The 17185-nt window shown below is 46.0% G+C and overlaps 1 protein-coding gene across 1 annotated transcript in view; it reads right to left on the bottom strand.

Annotated features, from left to right (window-relative positions):
* The window catches only part of KIF5A (kinesin family member 5A), a 31559-nt gene that overhangs the window by 3253 nt on the left and 11121 nt on the right, over positions 1-17185 (bottom strand). The window contains exons 2-23 of the mRNA XM_042782206.1: positions 16421-16508; positions 16120-16193; positions 15628-15732; positions 15322-15370; positions 14436-14491; positions 14110-14197; positions 13718-13842; positions 11541-11645; positions 11217-11365; positions 10980-11128; positions 10473-10648; positions 8270-8338; positions 7205-7411; positions 6751-6897; positions 6014-6202; positions 5548-5665; positions 5121-5185; positions 4900-5009; positions 4409-4510; positions 3281-3341; positions 2970-3041; positions 2735-2839 (exon numbers count right to left, since the gene is read on the bottom strand). Coding sequence (XP_042638140.1) covers positions 2735-2839; positions 2970-3041; positions 3281-3341; positions 4409-4510; positions 4900-5009; positions 5121-5185; positions 5548-5665; positions 6014-6202; positions 6751-6897; positions 7205-7411; positions 8270-8338; positions 10473-10648; positions 10980-11128; positions 11217-11365; positions 11541-11645; positions 13718-13842; positions 14110-14197; positions 14436-14491; positions 15322-15370; positions 15628-15732; positions 16120-16193; positions 16421-16508 — 2409 coding nt within the window. The remainder of the gene's footprint in view (positions 1-2734; positions 2840-2969; positions 3042-3280; positions 3342-4408; positions 4511-4899; positions 5010-5120; positions 5186-5547; positions 5666-6013; positions 6203-6750; positions 6898-7204; positions 7412-8269; positions 8339-10472; positions 10649-10979; positions 11129-11216; positions 11366-11540; positions 11646-13717; positions 13843-14109; positions 14198-14435; positions 14492-15321; positions 15371-15627; positions 15733-16119; positions 16194-16420; positions 16509-17185) is intronic.

Raw genomic sequence — 17185 nt, 5'->3', positions numbered from 1 at the left:
ACCCCTCCTTGGGTTCCCGAGGCAGTATCAGTACGGAAGTAGATTGCCCCATCTTCCTTCTGAGGAGTGGCTGGTGGGCTTGAACCGCCAGGCTTCTGGTTAGCAGTCAAGTGCCTTTAGGCACTACGCTACCAGAGCTCCCGCTATGACGCTAGTTTAGCTTATTTTGTAATAGGCCTGGTAAGAGAATCTGTTAACTAAGAAGTTTCTATATCTTTCTCCTTTCCCTTTCTGGAAGGAGTCCTGATGGTGCAGTGGTTAAAGTACTCAGCTGTCAACCCAAAAGTCAGCAGTACAAATCCACCAGCTGCTCCTTGGGAGAAAGATGAGGCAGTGTTCTTCCATAAAAAGTTACAACCTTGAAAACCCTACAGGGCAGTTCTCCTCTGTCTTACAGGGTCACTATGAGTCAGAATTGACTTGGCGGCATTGGGTTTGGCTTTTGGTGGGTTCCCTTTTTAGGCTTGTGTCTGCTAAGGCAGAACATTGTGGATCTTTTACTTATTCTATAAAACAAACAAACAAACCTATTGCCATTGAGTCGTTTCCAACTCAAGGTAACCCTACGAGTTACAAAATAGAACTGCTCCATGAGGTTGTTGTTGTTGTTGTTATGTGCCATCGAGTCGGACCGGACTCATAGCGACCCCTCCTTGGGTTTCCAAGGCAGCATCACACTAAGTAGATTGCCCAACCTTCCTTCCAAGGAGTGGCTGGTGGGTTTGAACCACCAACCTTCTGGTTAGCAGTCAAGTGTCTTAGGCACTACACTACCATAGCTCCCTATTTGTTCTATAGGTTACAGTAGTTTTTGGCTATTGGAGCAGAGGCAAAGGCTTTAATGAGGGAGAAGAAAACAGCCTGTGGCTTCCCAGAGGAAAAAATTCCTTTAACAGCAATATGCATTTGGACAGGGAGGGAAAGTAAACACCAAACCCAAGCCAAGCCACTGCCCTCAAGTCGATTCTGACTCATAGTGACCCTACAGAACAGAGTAGAACTGTCCCATAGGGTTACCAAGGCTGTACTCTTGAGCAGACTGCCTCATCTTTCTCCCACAGAGGGGCTGCTGGATTCGAACTGCTGACCTTTTTGGTTATTTCCTCCTCCTTCCCCCTATGTCTTTGCACTTTTCTGTTTTGTTGTTATATAATAATATAATAATAACAGCAAAGGGAAGAGACGGTAGCAGTGAAGCCATCTGCAGGCCCAAATGAAGTAGTGAAACTGAGGGCTGGAACTTGTTTTCCTGGGTCTCTCAGGTTTCCTGCCTTTGATAGGGTACAATCTTACCACGTTTGTATCACTCGTTTTAATGGAAAATATTTTAGCTTTCCTTCTCTGACAGGTTTCTGCCTTACACACGTTCTAGCTTTTGCAGGTTTTCCTGTAAATCAATCCTGCAGATTCTTACTGGGCCACAGGGCTGGGATTCTTTCATCCCAAAAAAGAAATGTACTATTTATTACATGTGGTAGGCATCCCACTGGGGAGAAAAGAATTTTAAGCCATAGGCTATGGAGAGTGTGAGTTTCAGTGGAATTCTAAGGTGGATTTGAAAAGAAGCAAATGAGGTAGAGGTTAGGGAGAGTTTATCTGATGAGTCAGTTAAAAGCCAGTTGACCACTGAGCCAGTCCTTGAGGCTCACACATTTACCGCTAGGGAGGGTGCTCCTGCTCTGTACGCACCAAACATTTCCTGTCCTGACTCCTTTGGATGACCCCTCCTACCCGCCCACCCATACCTTTGAAACCCAGTCAGCCATCTAAGGAACCGCAGCAGCAAGGAGGGGGACAGAGAGGCAGCAACTTAATACACAGGAGTCTGACCCTGACCAGGGGCTGTGTGGACCATCTGGAGGACATAATTAACCTCCCTGCATGCCTGCACCAGGCCTAGGCAGGTGGAGTGCTCTCTGCAAGAGAAAGTTCGATTGACCCAGGTCCCTTGGTTCTTCTTGTCTCACTGTCTTCCACCTTGGGCTAAAGTCTGGCTAGCATCCCTCTTGTACAGTTGTAGCACCATGCCTCTTAAACATCTGTTAGGTTCAAACTCTCACTCCAAGGTGAAAAAATACAAAAGCAACTTTTTGGCAACTCTTGGCAACCCCATGGGTGCAGAATAGAACTGCACTCAGTAGGGTTTTCAAGGTTGTGACTTTCCAGAAGCAAGTCACCAGGCCTTTCTTCCAAGGTGCCTCTGGGTGGGTTCAAACCACCAACCTTTTGGTTAATACTTCAATACCTAACTGATTGCCCCACTCCAGGGACTCCTCCCTCCAAGGTTGTTGTTATTGTTGTTATGTTCCATGGAGTTGGACCTGACTCATAGCGACCCTTCCTTGGGTTTCCGAGGCAGTATCACTACGGAAGTAGATTGCCCAACCTTCCTTCCAAGGAGTGGCTGGTGGGTTTGAACCGCCAGCCTTCTGGTTAGCAGTCAAGTGCCTTAGGCACTATGCTACCAGAGCTCCCCCCTCCAAGGCAGGGCTGAGAAATTCCACATCTAGCAGAGGTGGGCTGGGAGCTTTGAGAAGGGAAAACAGGCATGGAACAAAGTACAGGTAAAACTGGAACCAGAAACAGTATAAATAAGAGACCAGGAGGGAAAGTAAAAGGGAGAAATAAGGAAAACATGCAACTAGATTTTTCTAAATCCAAGGGACCACCAAGGATTTGGGCATCCTGGAACTTGGCTTCAAGCATTGTCTTCATCGCCCTTCCCCACTCTTACTTGTTTGTGAACCTTTGTAAGCTGTTCCAGGTTGTTCTCAAGAAAGGAAATCTTCTGCTTTTGGGAGTGAACCCCCCCACTGTCCTCGGGCTCCATTTCTGCACTCTGGTGTAAGACAGAAGGAGAGAGGTGACGGTCTTGAGGCCAAGCCCCAACAGGTCCTACCCAGACCAGGCTGAGGCAGCCCCACTGCAGGTAGCAAGGGATTGGAGAAGACCCTGAGGATGGCACTCACTTTCTTGACTCGAGTCGTGACGTCTTGAACGAACAGCTTGCGAAGGTTGTGGAGGGTCTGGAGTTCACGGGCCTGGAAAGAATGATGAAAAACTGGGGGCAGCCAAATACTAGGTCAACCTTCTCCCTCCAAAATTATTAGAACCTTCAGTTGATGTGGTCAGGTGAGTCACTCATCCTTTAGGAAAAGGTGTCCTGAATATGCCACAGACCATTTGCAGATGGGCAGGAGGAATGGGGTGAGGAGGAAATTAGGGAGTAGAACGCAAATTGCCTTCACTCTGTAACTCGGCATAGAAAGATACCACTTACAACGGTCTCCTCCAGGCCCTTGAGGTCCTGCTTGGACTGCTCGTGTCGCTCGTACAGAAATCTGTGGCAGCAGAGGTGGAGAGAGGGAGGGAAACGGAAAAACCCCTCAGGATTCCTTCCGCCATCTCTCCCTTATTCCATTCCTTCTATTCCTGTTTTATTATACAAGTTACCCATGTTCATTTAGGGGGAAAAAAAAGAGGTAAGTAAAATGAATTTTCATAAAAAGCCCATGATGAAACCCTCATTAACATTTTGGTGTCCTTACTTCCCAACTGTTTTTTTCTACATACACATGTGTGTGTGTGTATACACATACATACAGGTGGTCCTGTTCAAACAAGGTCTGTTCCCAAGTGACTTTTAAGCTCAATTTGCTGGTAAGATGGAACAGGTGCATACTGTTCTTATTTAGCTTTACTTTAGTGCAAGAAAAGGCTTGACACCTTTTCACTGATTTAAAAGCTTCATGAGCAGCAAGTAAAGGTGACTGTGATGAAGAATTCGTTTCAGTGAGGGCAAATTTACATAACGTTAAAGGGTAGGTAGGAGTTGTCTGTAAGTCAGATGTGTGTAACCCAGAGACTTATTGAATACCAAACAGCAAAGCAGTTGTTGTGGAGACGATTCTGACTCATGGCGACCCCATGTGTTGCAGAGCATAGGGTTTTTCAAACTGTGAAACAGTTTGCCAGGCCTTTCTCCCTACGCATCTCTGGGTGGGTTCAAACTGCCTATTTATCAGTTAGTAGTTCAGTGATTAGTCATTTGTGGCACCCAGAGATATTCTCTCTCTCTCTCTCTCTCTCTCTCTCTCTATATATATATATATATGTAGCCACATAAAATTTTTTTTAAAAGATCATGCCATTCATCCTGTTTTGTAACCTGCTTTTAACAGAACATCACAAACATCTTTCTATGTCAGCAAATACTCAACAGTGATCATTTCTGATAGTCTCCTTCTTTTTCCCCTTCCCCACCCCACTGAGTATATCTTTTGAGGCATTTGATTCCTGTGAGTCACGATATTCATGTCTACATGCATGTCCTGCCTCTGCAAGGGTGTCTGGGTAGGCAGCTCTGAACCAATACGGCTGTAGGTTTGCAGGCAGGTCCGTCACTCACGTCAGCTCCTGTAGTTTGGCACTCTTCTCGTGTTCTTCATTCTTCAGCTTCTCGTAGTCAGCCTGGAGTTTCTCTAGCTCTAACTGGAGCTTCTGATTCAGGCTATGGAGGGTAAGGAGGAATGGGGGTGGGGTGGGAAGATGTTAATGAAGGAAAAATGAAGACCAACTCTTCAAAATGTATTCCTTCTTCTTGTACTATTGAGTTCAGTTAGAACTGATGCATCTACCTTTGGATATCAGAAGCAGGCTTAGGTCTTTGTTTCCATGATAGAGAAAGGAACCCTGAGATATCTAATTATGGGAACCTCAAGGCTAGTCCTGGTCCTAACTCCTTGTATCTCCTGAAGTGGCCTGCAAAGCTGTGTCATTGTTGAGGGAATGACACAGGGAAGCTAAAGAACTTGATCCTGGGCCCAGGAGGGAGCATCTGAGAGACAGTAAGGTAAGAGGACTAGGTGGAGCCTGGAGCTCGCCCAGGGGAACCCTTACTCTTTGAGCTCATCAATGGTCTTCTGTTTCTCATTGATCTCATCCCGGAGCCGGGCCAGCTGCCGATGGTGGGCCTCACGGTGATTTTCCATCTGCAGCTCCAGGGCCTTCTGCAAACAATCCCATCCTGAGCTCAAAGCCAGACTCCAGACATAGCTGCTAAGGGCCAGCCCAGCACTCCCCCTGCCAGCCCCAAATGCTCCCACACCTCCCCCACTCGCCTTCACTTCATCAGCATCCTGTGTGTCTGGCTCCTTGTCCTTCAGGGCCACTTCATTCACAGTTTCTGAGGGGAAGGGAGAAAGCCAGCTCACATAATTTCTACCTCCTCTAGAAAGAACTTCTTGAGATTATGATCAGAGCTCTGGGCAGCGCAGGGACAGCTGCCCAGAAGGGCTCCACAGGAAGGTCTTTCTGAGTTAGGACAGTCCAATTTGAAATAGTAGGGACAGAGAACAATGGAGCAACGTAAGTGGCATGCAACTTGGCTCAATGGCATGTGCGTTGGCATCCATGATTTCAGGTTGATACTTGGTGACAAAGCAGTTGGGTTGTATATTTTAATGTTTGTCACCTACTTTCCCTCCCTGTCCTCCCTGGGATCTCAGGCCCCAGAACAGGTGGGACAGATGTTTAGGAAAACCTCACCCTGGGCCTGGAGCTTGGCCAGCTCATCACTCAAGGAGTCATAGGACTCTTCCAGGTGCCGCTTCTTTAGCTCCACACTCTGCATGTACTCTGTAAGTGAGCGGATCTTGGCCTCATGCTAGTGGAGGAAGGGTTGGTGAGAGGAAAAAAAGGATGGAGCTAAGGACAACACAGCTCCTGGGAGCACAGAGCTTCATAAATTCCAGCTCTTCTCCCATGCCCCACTTCTATCATGCCTTTCATAAGGATGCAGGCTTGAGGTCCACTCCTCTGGAGACCCTTCCTTGAGACCTTCTGGCCCCCGAGCCTTCACTCCCCCAGTCTGCTACCTAAGCTCTTCTCCTGTCCTTGATTTCAGTCAATCCTAGGACTCTGACATATGATGGGTGTTATGAGTTTTGTTCCATAACCATAGAGCAGTCCTTTCTCCCACAGCATCCAAAGACTCTCCACCTCAGGCACTCACCTGGGAGATGAGGAGCTGGCAGGATGAGAGCTCCCGCCCGGTCACTTCCATCTTGCGATGACATTCGACTTGGAGGTTCTCCAGTTGCCGGCAGCGCTTGACCACAGACTTGACCTCGGATTTGATTTTGCTGATGTAGAGCCGGGCCACGGTAAACTCCTCCTCAATGGCCCCACTGATCTCCACCGGCTGTGGGTGGCAAAGGAGCGAAGAGGTGCTTCTCTGCTGCAGAGAGACTTTTCATCCTCTTTTTCTGCCCTTCCCCCACCCCCACCCTGCAGGAACTCAGATAGGACAGGTATTTTCTGAACAACCATTAGTGGTTCCTTGTCACTTGGTATTTCTCTATCATCTGCACTTAAGGATCCAATTCCAATAGCACCCCTCTTAATCTTATAAAGCAGTTAGATTTTCTTTTGTAGTCAAACTGATTTTTTTGACCACCTAGGTTGGTCACCCCCACTTCCATATATTTGCATATGTCATTTTTAACTCTAAATCCTGCTACAAGCACACCTCCATTGCTTCTTGATCCAGCATCCTTTAGAATGTGCATTTTCAGTGGTGTCCATTCAAAGCTCTACTTGTTTTCCTGTGTCTAGTTGGAAGCCATGTTTCCTGGGCCTCTGGCCCACCTGCCTCAGAATAGCTGAAGGCCTGGATTGTTTCCTGGCATCTCCCACCAGTGCCTAGGATCAGAATGACCTGGACAAGTCTCTGCCTCTTTCCCCACTCACCAGCTTAATCTCTCCATTGCCCACGATGACACTGAACTCACTCAGGTCCTTCATCAGCCCATTCAGCACCTCAGCAATTCGTTTTCGCTGGTGTCCACTGACCTCTTGTAGCCGCTGCAACTCAGACTCCAGGGACAGCATGGTAGCCTGGGATAGCACCTCCGATCATTCCCATTGCCATCTACCTGCTCCCCTCCCCAGCCCTGGCAGAGGCCTTTCCCTTCATGCATGATCCTGGGGGCTGCTATAGAGAGGACACAGGCCCTGTGGAAGGGTCTGGAAAAAAGAGGGCCAGAGAGCAAAATGCAGTGACAGGGAAGGGGAGGGCCTCGTGGCATACTGCACATCAGTGCAAAGGTACAAATGTGACACAGCCCTGTGAGGAAGCAGTCGTCCCCTGGACACAGAGGATAGCACGGTCAAGGCTCTCTCGGACCACTAGCAGGCCACTCACCACCTTCTGAGAGAGCTCATCCACCAGCAGCTGGTTCTGCTGGCTCTTCTCCTCCACCTCCTGGGACTTCTGGTCATAGTTGACAGCCAGCTCCTCCAGAGCCTGCAACACTTCCTTTACCTCGTCCTTAGCAGCGTCGTTCTCCGACTGCAGGTGACTCAGCTCTCGCTGGACCTTTTCATTGTCTCCTCTGGTGGACACCAGCAGCTGCAAGGGAGAATGAGGCATGGGAGGAGCTGGCTTCTTCTTCTTCTTCTTTTTTTTTTAATTTATTTTTTATTTTGATTTGGGTGAAGATTTACAGAGCAAATTCACTTTTCATACAGCAGTTCACATATACTTTGTCTCATGTCATTGACCACAGTTTACCACAATGCAACAGCTCCCCTCCCACTTCCTCCCCATAGTTACCTCTTCCCAGTGTCCATCCCTCCATGCACTCCTGCCCCTGAGCTGTCTCCCTGTGCATAAGCAGCCCTTCCTTCTCCCATGATTGTTCTCTCCAGGGGGTGTGTCTACTTGAGGTAAATGTTTAATTCACATGCCTGTACTTTGTTTGGCTGGAAACCGCAGGTGTGGGTTCAATTCCAGACCTGAAGGGCAGCTAGGGGCCATAGTCTCAGTGGTTCCACCAGGCTCTATTGGACCAGCAAACCTGGTCCCCACCTTCTTCTTCTTCTTCTTTTTTTTTTTTTTTTTGCCAAGGAGCTTGCTTCTGATGACCACTTTTACGGCTCGTTGGTCTTAGAAGGCTGAGTCCCCCCAACCCATGTTTAGCAATAGGGGAGAAGCAAATGCCAAAGAAAAAGTCAAGAAGTGGGCTGTAGGCTTCATAGAAATAGGGCAGCTAAAGGAAATTAGACCAGAATGAAGAAGCACCTATACTCTAAAATCTGTGCTTTAAGAAAAGCCCCAATTAAGTAACCAGACTCCTGTAGTTTGGGGAGGTGACGAAACCTTATGCAAAATGCCTCTCCTCTGTCTTATTCTAAAATGGTCTTTTTTATGCCTTTCGGGGATGAACACTACCCCTGTGTTCTCATGTCTTGTACTGCTTCCCGTTACCTCTTCCTGGTCCAGCATTTGCTGCTTGAGCTTCTCTATGAGTTGGCTCTGCTGGTTGATCTCATCATCCTGTTGGAGGCAAGGGGGAGGATGGGTAAAAGGAAGTGACTCCTTCCAGTTTAGAGTTATGAGATGGGTTGTAGAGGTAGAACCTTAGTAAAAATTCAGATACTATAGGCTTTGAGTTAGAAACTGCATACCCTAAAAAGAGCTCTTTTCCTCAGTCTTTCCTCTACCTCCTGCCCTCACGTTTAAATTCTTTTCTTCCTGACAGGTGAAAATTGTTGAACTGGTGTATGTTCTGCTGTGCATATTCTTAACAACAATAGCAACAAAATATAATAAAGAAAAACAAAAAAATATATATACAGAATCTAGGAAGCTCCTAATAACCAGTCCATAAATACATTTTAAAATAATTATATATATATATATAAATTTCCTCTCTTCCTGGAAGTTGCTAGACCCTTAACTGTATATGCAAGAACTTTTTTTTTTTTTAAACTGTGATTTGGGTGAAAGTTTACAGCGTAAATTCACTTTCCATTCACTTTTACATACTTTGTCTCATGACGTTGACTACAATTTACCACAATCCAACAGCTCCCCTCCTACTTCCTCCCCATAGTTACCTCTTCCCTGTGTCCTTCCCTCCATGCACTCCTGCCCCCCGAGCTGTCTCCCTGTGCATATACAGCCCTTTTGTTCTCCCACGATTGTTCTCTCCAAGGAGTGTATCTACCTTGTGTAAAGGTATGCCTGTCTTTTTTGTTTGGCTGGAAGCCACAGGAGTGGGTTCAATTCCAGACCTGAAAAGCAGTCAGGGGCCATAGTCTCAATGGTTCCACCAGGCTCCATCAGACCAACAAACCTGGTCCCTTTTTTTTTTTTCTTCAAATGATTTTGAGTTTTGTTCCACATTGTTTTCCCTCTCTACCCAGGATCTCCTACATAGATCCCCCTCTGAGTGGTTCACAGCGGTAGCCAGGCACCATCTAGTTCTTCTGGTCTCATAGTTGTATAGGCTAAGGATCGCATAGTGTACCAGTCGCTTGTACTAACTGTTTCCATGAGTCTTTGGTTTTCTTTATTCTTCTTTGCTCTGGATGAGGAGATACCCATTGTTGCATCTAGATGGCTGCTTGCAATCTTTTAAGATCCCAGTTGCTACTCGCCACAGTAGGAGGTGGAACAATGTTTTATGTAGTATGTTATGCCAATTTATATATGTAAGAACTTTTAATTGTCTGTATCCTTTACCCTAAAAATCCCACTCCAGCAATATTTTCTAATCAAGTCATTCAAGAAGCAAAGTCTTATGCACAAAAAGTAAAGATGTTCATTTCAGTGTTACTTGTAATTGGAAAAAACTAATAAAACCCAAAAATCCAGAAGCCCAGTACTAAGGGAATGACTAAATATGTTTTGATAAAGGGACAGCCATTTAAAAGTGCTTTCATGAAGGGACCAGGTTTGCTGCTCTGAGAGAGTCTAATGGAACCACTGAGATGATGGCCCCTAGCTGCCCTTCAGGTCTGGGATTGAACCCACACCTGTGGCTTCCAGTCAAACAAAAAAGACAGGCATACGAGCTGAACATTTACACAAGGTAGATACACTCCTTGGAGAGAACAATCATGGGAGAAGAGAAGGGCTGTGTATACACAGGGAGACAGCTCGGGGGGCAGGAATGCATGGAGGGAAGGACACAGGGAAGAGGTAACTATGGGGAGCAAGTAGGAGGGGAGCTGTTGGATTGTGGTAAATTAGTCAACGTCATGAGACAAAGTGTATGTGAGCTGCTGTATGGAAAGTGAATTTACTCTGTAAAATTTCACCCAAATCACAATTAAAAAAAAAAAAAAGTACTTCCATGAAGACTTGTTAATGAAGTAGGAAACTGCTCATTATATATTGCTGAATGCAAAATAATTGAGATAATAAGTTACATATTCAGCATATTTCAATTGCATGGTGTATGCCTGGAGAAAGGCAAAATGTTAACTGTTTCAATGTTAGGATGAGGGCTGATTTTAATTTTCTCCTACATACATTTCTAATTATTGTCCACATTTTCAATAATGAGCATATATCACTTTTAAAATCAGGGGAAAAAAAAAAAAAAGACAGCATACGCTTATCTGAATCTCTCATTTCTCCCCACACTGGGCTCATCCCAGTGCACCTCCATGACTGCCCTCACCTTGTCGTCAAGTTGCTTATAGAGGCGGCGGATCTCCTCCTCGTACTTCTGCCTCTCCTCAGGGGCGATGCGCACCACGATGGAGGAGTTGTCATTCACAGGTGTCTCCTCACAGAGCTCCACTCCCAGGGCTGCATCTTCCCCAGCCAGACGCTCTGTCTCAGGCACATTCTCTCCTGGGGAAGGGACAGAACAAGATAAGGGGTGGGAGGGGACAGAGCAGCACCCACGAGTCCTTCCTCTCTCCTGCCTCAGCACCAAGAGCTCCACACCCTTTAGTTCTCTTGCCAAGTGGGCTTTCAACCTTTTTGGGAGGAAAAAAGGGGAGTAATTAGCTCTCCCCATTTCTTTCCCTCATTACCAGTCCTACCGCACACCTCCAGAAACATAGCCCTCCTTCTCAGAGATTGACCAAACCCTAAACATCACCCTAAACAGAGCTGTCTCTGGCTCCCTAAGCTACCTCCTTGACCCGCTGCCTCTCACACCCATAGAGCCCCCTCTAACCACTGCGCCACCGGCTCAGCTCAGCCTCCAGCTTTGCAATCGTCTCCTTCTGAGCCTTTGTCTTCTCCTTCTCCTTCTCATACTTCTTCTTCCACTGCTCGGCAGTCAGCTCCAGATTCACTGAGGCGGTATTCTTAATGGTCTTTGCCCTGAGTGAGGAGAAGAGGAAGAAAGAGATGAGAACTACATTGAGGGGAGAGAGGGGGACAGGGCTGGACGACAGAGCCTGCCACTGACCGCTGCCCAAACATCAGAGTGGACTTGGTCTCTGCATCATTGTAACTGGACGGTGAGCAGCAGATGAACATAGTTGTCCGGCAGTTTCCTCCCAGAGAGTCCTGGAGAATCCGTGTCATTTTGCTGTCACGATAGGGAACGTAGCTTTTCTAGGAGAAGGAGAGAGACCATGAGTTTGAATAAAAAATTTGACAGGGGAATCAAAGATGATGGTGCCATGATCAAGCAACCCATCAACTGGAGCATAATTAGATGGGGACACTAGGAGAAGGTGGGGAGATGGGGTAGGCCTTGAGGGGTCAGGGGCACCTGAGGAACACTTACAGTGCCTTCAGCCAATGCAGAGATCACGTTCCCAAGGGCTGACAGTGACTTGTTAATATTCTTTGCCTCATCCAGCACTGCTCCCTCTGCCCCAGTCTTGCTGACCTACCAGGGCATTAAGGGATGAGTGTGTCATGAGAGGCCTCTCACCACCTCTTCTCTGCTTAGAAGTACTCAGTCCAAGGAGAGAGAAGGTTGACTGGCATTAGGAAGGCCCTTCCTCTGTTCCCCTAAACTCTTGCAAAAAGGTCACCCTGTCACATATTACATGATTCATTTAAATAAAACGTTCAGAATAGGTAAATCCACAGGGGCAGAGAGTAGAGTAGTGTTTTCTGGGATAGGGGAGGAAGAAAGGAATAGTGACTGCTAACAGGTATGGAATTCCTTTGGGGGGTGATGAAAATGTTCTGGAATTAATGGTAATTGTTGCACCATCTTGTGAACATACTAAAAACAACTGAACTGTATACTTTAAAATGGTGAGTTTTATGGCATATGGATAATATTGCAATTAAAAAAAATTTAATAAAAAAAACCCCACTTCTGTCGAGTTGGATCCAACTCATAGTGACCCATCCTTGGGTTTCTGAGGCAGTATCACTACAGAAGTAGATTGCCCAACCTTCCTTCTGAGGAGTGGCTGGTGGGTTTGAATTGCCAGCCTTCTGGTTAGCAGTCAAATGGCTTAGGCACTATGCCACCAGAGCTCCCAAATAAAAAAAGGCCACCCCCAAAAGGGAATATACCCATGATCATATATAAGGTTGGCAGATGATATTTCTACATATGTATTTGTATGTGCTGTAGGAATGTCTACATAAGTAATAGAGCTAACTAACAAGGGGCAAAGTTATGACAACTTCTTAGACACAGCCAACCACCATGGGGGAATGAGTAGTTGGACCTGTGGACTCGGGACCATGGTCGCAGGGGGCATCAAGCTCAATTGGCATAACATACCACACAAAAACATTGTTCTATATCTTACTTCGGTGAGTAGCAACTAAGGTCTTAAAAGTTTGCAAGTGGGCATAGAGATGCAACAATGGGGCTTTTCTCATCCAGAGCAAAGTAGAATGAAGAAAACCAGGACACATGGAAACAAGCAGTCCAAGGGACTAGTGGACTACACAAACCTCAGAATATACTACCATGAGATCAGAGAAACTAGATAGTGCCTGGCTGCCACTATCAGCCACTTAGAAAGGATCAGTGCAGGAGATCCTGGATAGAGTGGGAGAACAATGTGGAACAAAACTCAAAATCATAAAAAAAAAAAAAAAGACTGAGTTTACTGGTGTGATAAGAGTCTGGTGAGACCCTTGAGACTATGGCTTCTAGTCACCCTTTATGTCTGGAACTGAATTCACTCTTGAGGCTTCCAGCCAAATAACAGGCAGGCATATAGGGTATGCCTCAGGTATACCTCAGGTAGATACACTCCTTAGAGCTATCAATCAAGGGAGAACATATGGGCAGTATTTGCAAAGGGAAGAAGAATGCATGGGAAAGAAGGACACAGGGAAGAAGTAACTACAGGAAGGAAGTAGGAAGAGAGCTATTGTGGAGAATTGCAATCAATGTCATGAAACAAAATATGTATAAACTGCTGTATGGAAAATGAATTTGCTCTGTAAACTTTTACCCAAATCACAATAAAAATTAAAAATAATAATAAGGTCACCCCAACAATTGATGAAGGGATAAACAAAATGTGATCTACATACACAATGAAATACTATTCAGTGATAAAGAGAAATGAAGTCCTGACACATGCCACACCACAGGTGAACCTTTAAAGCATTGTTCTGAGTGAAATAAGTCAGTTGCAAAAACACAAAAATTGTATGATCTCACTTATTCGAAATAAGAAAATATACAGAAACCAAAGACTATTAGTGGTTACTAGGGTGGGGGTGGAAGGGAGGGAGAAAGGGGTAGTTTTTGCTTAGAGGGCACTGCGTTTATGTTAGTGGTGGCAGAATGATTTGGAAAAGTATAGTCAGAATGGTTGCACAACTTGAAGAATGTAATCAATGTTATTGAATTGTCCATGTAGATACTGTTGAGACGGCATTTATTTTGTTATGTATATTTTCACCACAATAAAACTTTTAAAAAGACACCCTAAGGCTTCCTTTCTACCCGCCCCCACAGCCCTCTAAGACCCCGACCTTCTCGCTTCCTGCCAGGTCCACTAAATACAGCTTCCCACTGAGCTTCTGCTCGGTCTCCATATTCTCCTGCTTGATGTTGATGAGGAATATGCTGTGGCTTCGAGAGCTGTGTTCATTCATGTCTGCAGAAGCAAAGGAGAACCAGTGTCTGCACAAACTCCCGGGGGACTGGAGCCCTCAGCCCCCAGCTTCTACTGACTGTCCCTCCCCACCCACTGAGAGAAAGGGTGCCTGCCAGGCCCAGCCCTTCCACATCTCCCAGGTGACAGATCACACAGATGTGAGTCTCTCCTCTCTGAAGGATAGTTTTCCTTACTCACTTTTGAGTCTCTCAGGCCCAGAGGGCACAAAGGACAGGCAGACCCTCAGACTCAAGAGCCCACACTCACTGGTGACAGCCACATGGCGATTCGATTTCCCTTCGTCAATGACATCCAAAATCTCCTCCGGGCTGGACACAAAGCGTTCAGTACAACCCTGCGGGGGCAAATGGACAGTGGCTCATAAATATTGACTTGAAAATTATATTGCCTGTACAATGACCTTCCAGGACAGTGTCTTTTTCAAGCCCCCACCCTCTCCCCAGCTCCTTGGCAAAATCTCCCCCTTCCAGGATATGCACTCTCCAAATTCTGGGCCCTTGACCTGATCTCCTCCCTCACCCACACTCTCAATACACTGGTACCATGTGGGTGTCCCCTACCCCCATGCTTACCTTGACAAATGGCACCCGGTTCTTGTCCTCATGCACAGACAGATTTGTCTTGGTCACTGTATAAAGACAATACAGGGTAAGGAAGGCCAGTCCCTCCTCCTGCCACACATACACCCTGTAGTCACTCAGATGGAAATTTCTTCTATGCGCTAAGGGAAGACGACTCCCCTGTGAGGTCTAAACTCCCTGTAAGAGCTGAAGGCTCAGTGTCTCCCCTTCCTCCAGGATTCTAGCCTTTGGGCACTGGCTCCTCCTAGGCTGTTCATATTAAGGCATGGGCCCCTAAACTCATCTTCTGACCCTTTGGAAATTCTTGGTGCATGTGGAACAAAAAGACTTAGGTGTGAGCGTGTGTGTCCTTGTGTGCCCTCTGCATCTATTGCCAAGTGGAACTGTTATGGATTGATTGTGTCTCCCCCAATTATGTGTCCTGAATTGTAACCCCTACACCTGTGGATATAATCCCATTTAGGAATAGGGCTTTCTTTGTTATGTAAATGAGGTCATATCAGTGCATGGTGTGCTAAGCCAATCACTTTTGAGATCTAAAGGGCGATTAGGTACAGAAGCAAGCGAGAGTGGTGGAAGGATAGATGCCTTGGTGGAGTTCACCAAGGACTACCTAGAAGATGCTAGAGAAGCTGAAAGGCTTTCTCCTCAGAAAAGACAGAAAGCCTCCCCTAGAGCTATAATCTGAATTCAAACATCTAGCCTCCTAAACTGTGAGAAAATACGTTTCTGTTCATTAAAGCCACTCAATTGTGGTATTTCTATTATAGCAGTACTAAGAAACTAAGACAGGAACCTAACCCCGAGAGCAATGTGGCATTTCTTTTCCTCACCCTCCTCACGCACATGCTTCCCACTGAGACTAAACACCACTCACCATCTAAAAGGTCACGAATTTTGTCCAGGTAGATCTCAAAGTAAGAAACCTGATCAGGGAAAAAGAAAGAGTATGACGTGAAGATTGCCTATCTCAAATCTGATAAAGGAATCCCAAGCTAATAAGACCTGTTCAAACAGTGGTGGTAGGAGGGAAAGAATGGAAGAAGACATGTTGGTAGAGGACAGCTGAGGTAACCAGAGGGAGAGGTGACCAGTTGGGGTACCTAGGATCTTCACTGGGTTCACTCTAGATCATTGTCTCCCAGTGCCCATTTGAAGATGCCCAGCTGTCATGCCCTATCACCTTGATGTGGAACTCAAGGTTCTCATCCATGGAGTAGATGTGGTTGAAGATGTCTCGGGCAATTCGAGGAATGATTCCCATCAGCTGGGGGTCGTGCAGCTTTCCCTGAGGTGTAAGGACATTTGACAGTGAGGCTGGGGCTCGAGAAGAACGAGACAAGTGAGAGGTGAACACAGTGGAAATAGTCATAAGAAGACCATTGTAAGTTAGGAGACCTTTTAATGGAAGGAGGAGACAACTGAGGACAACCGAGGACTTCCATTGCTGCTGCGTCTCCACATCAAAAGAAGAAAACTAGCACAGGAGAGTAAACTGCAGAAGGCTGAAGGGATTCCATTAAATGCCCACTGGGATATCACCCCTCCATCCCTCCTCTGTGCCCACCTCCCTCTAAACCAGTCAGTCAGCCCTTAATTCTTCAATCTTTCCCCACTGAGATTCCTTGGCCTTCTATTAAAACTCCTCACCCATTACAGAAGTCAGAGTCCTCACCTCCATGGTATGAGTTTTCCCTGAGGAAGTCTGTCCATAAGCAAAAATGGTGCCATTGTAGCCAGCAAGAACATCTGGAAGAGATGGAAGAGAAGGAACACAGGTGGAGAGAAGTCAGGTAGGAAATGGAGAGCCTGAAAAAATATATTTAAAAAACACATCTAGTGGTTGCACCACCTTGTGAATGTACTAAATGCCACTGAGCTGTTCACTTTAAAATGGTTTATTTTACATTGTGGGAACTTTGTCATGATAAATTAATTTTTTTTTTAATAAAAAAGGATAAAAACACTTATATTACCTTTAACAATCTGCATGGCACATGCATGATAAACTTGCTCCTGAGTCGTGTTTGGGGGAAATACACGATCAAAGACATAAGGCTTCCCCTGGAGTGGAAATAAAAGATGGCAGACCTTAGCAGGCAATGAAAAAGTACTGCAGCTCCCTTCTTAGGAAAAGCATCCTTGAGAAAGACATCCTATTCCTCTACTCTCCATGTGCACAGACAACTATGCGGATGAAGGAAATTGGGGAGAGAAGCAAAGTTTAGTATTGACACCAAGAGTTGTGTCTGTGTAGTTGAGAGTGTCACCGATAAGTGTCACTCAGTGAGATCTTGTGAGGGAAACACTGTCTTGGTGTAATGATTTACTACTTCACTGACCCCCTTCCTGGAAAACCAAAAAAAAAAAAAAAAGACAGGAGGGCCACAGGCTGTGGACAGTGAGAACAATTCATTAACATTCAAAATCTACGTCAAACGACAAATGCCATATGATCTCACTTATATAAAATAAGCAAAAGGCATTTGACTACTAACCAGAGGGCTGGAAGTTCAAACCCACCAGCCACTCCTCGGAAGAAAGACTGGGCAATCTATTTCCATAGAGATACCACCTCGGAAACCCAGGGAGGGGTCACTATGAGTCAGGACCAACTTGACGGCAGTAAGTTTTATACATATATATACATATACACATACATAGGAGCTCTGGTAGCATAGTGCCTAAGGCACTTGACTGCTCACCAGAAGGCTGGCGGTTCAAACCCACCAGCCACTCCT

Source organism: Orycteropus afer, unplaced genomic scaffold (assembly GCF_000298275.1).
Source record: "Orycteropus afer afer isolate SDZICR_OR568_19922 unplaced genomic scaffold, OryAfe1.0 scaffold00261, whole genome shotgun sequence".
In the NCBI taxonomy this organism is placed as follows: Eukaryota; Metazoa; Chordata; class Mammalia; order Tubulidentata; family Orycteropodidae; genus Orycteropus; species Orycteropus afer.
Note: the sequence above shows the minus strand (reverse complement) of the source record. Positions and strands in the feature narration are given on the sequence as shown.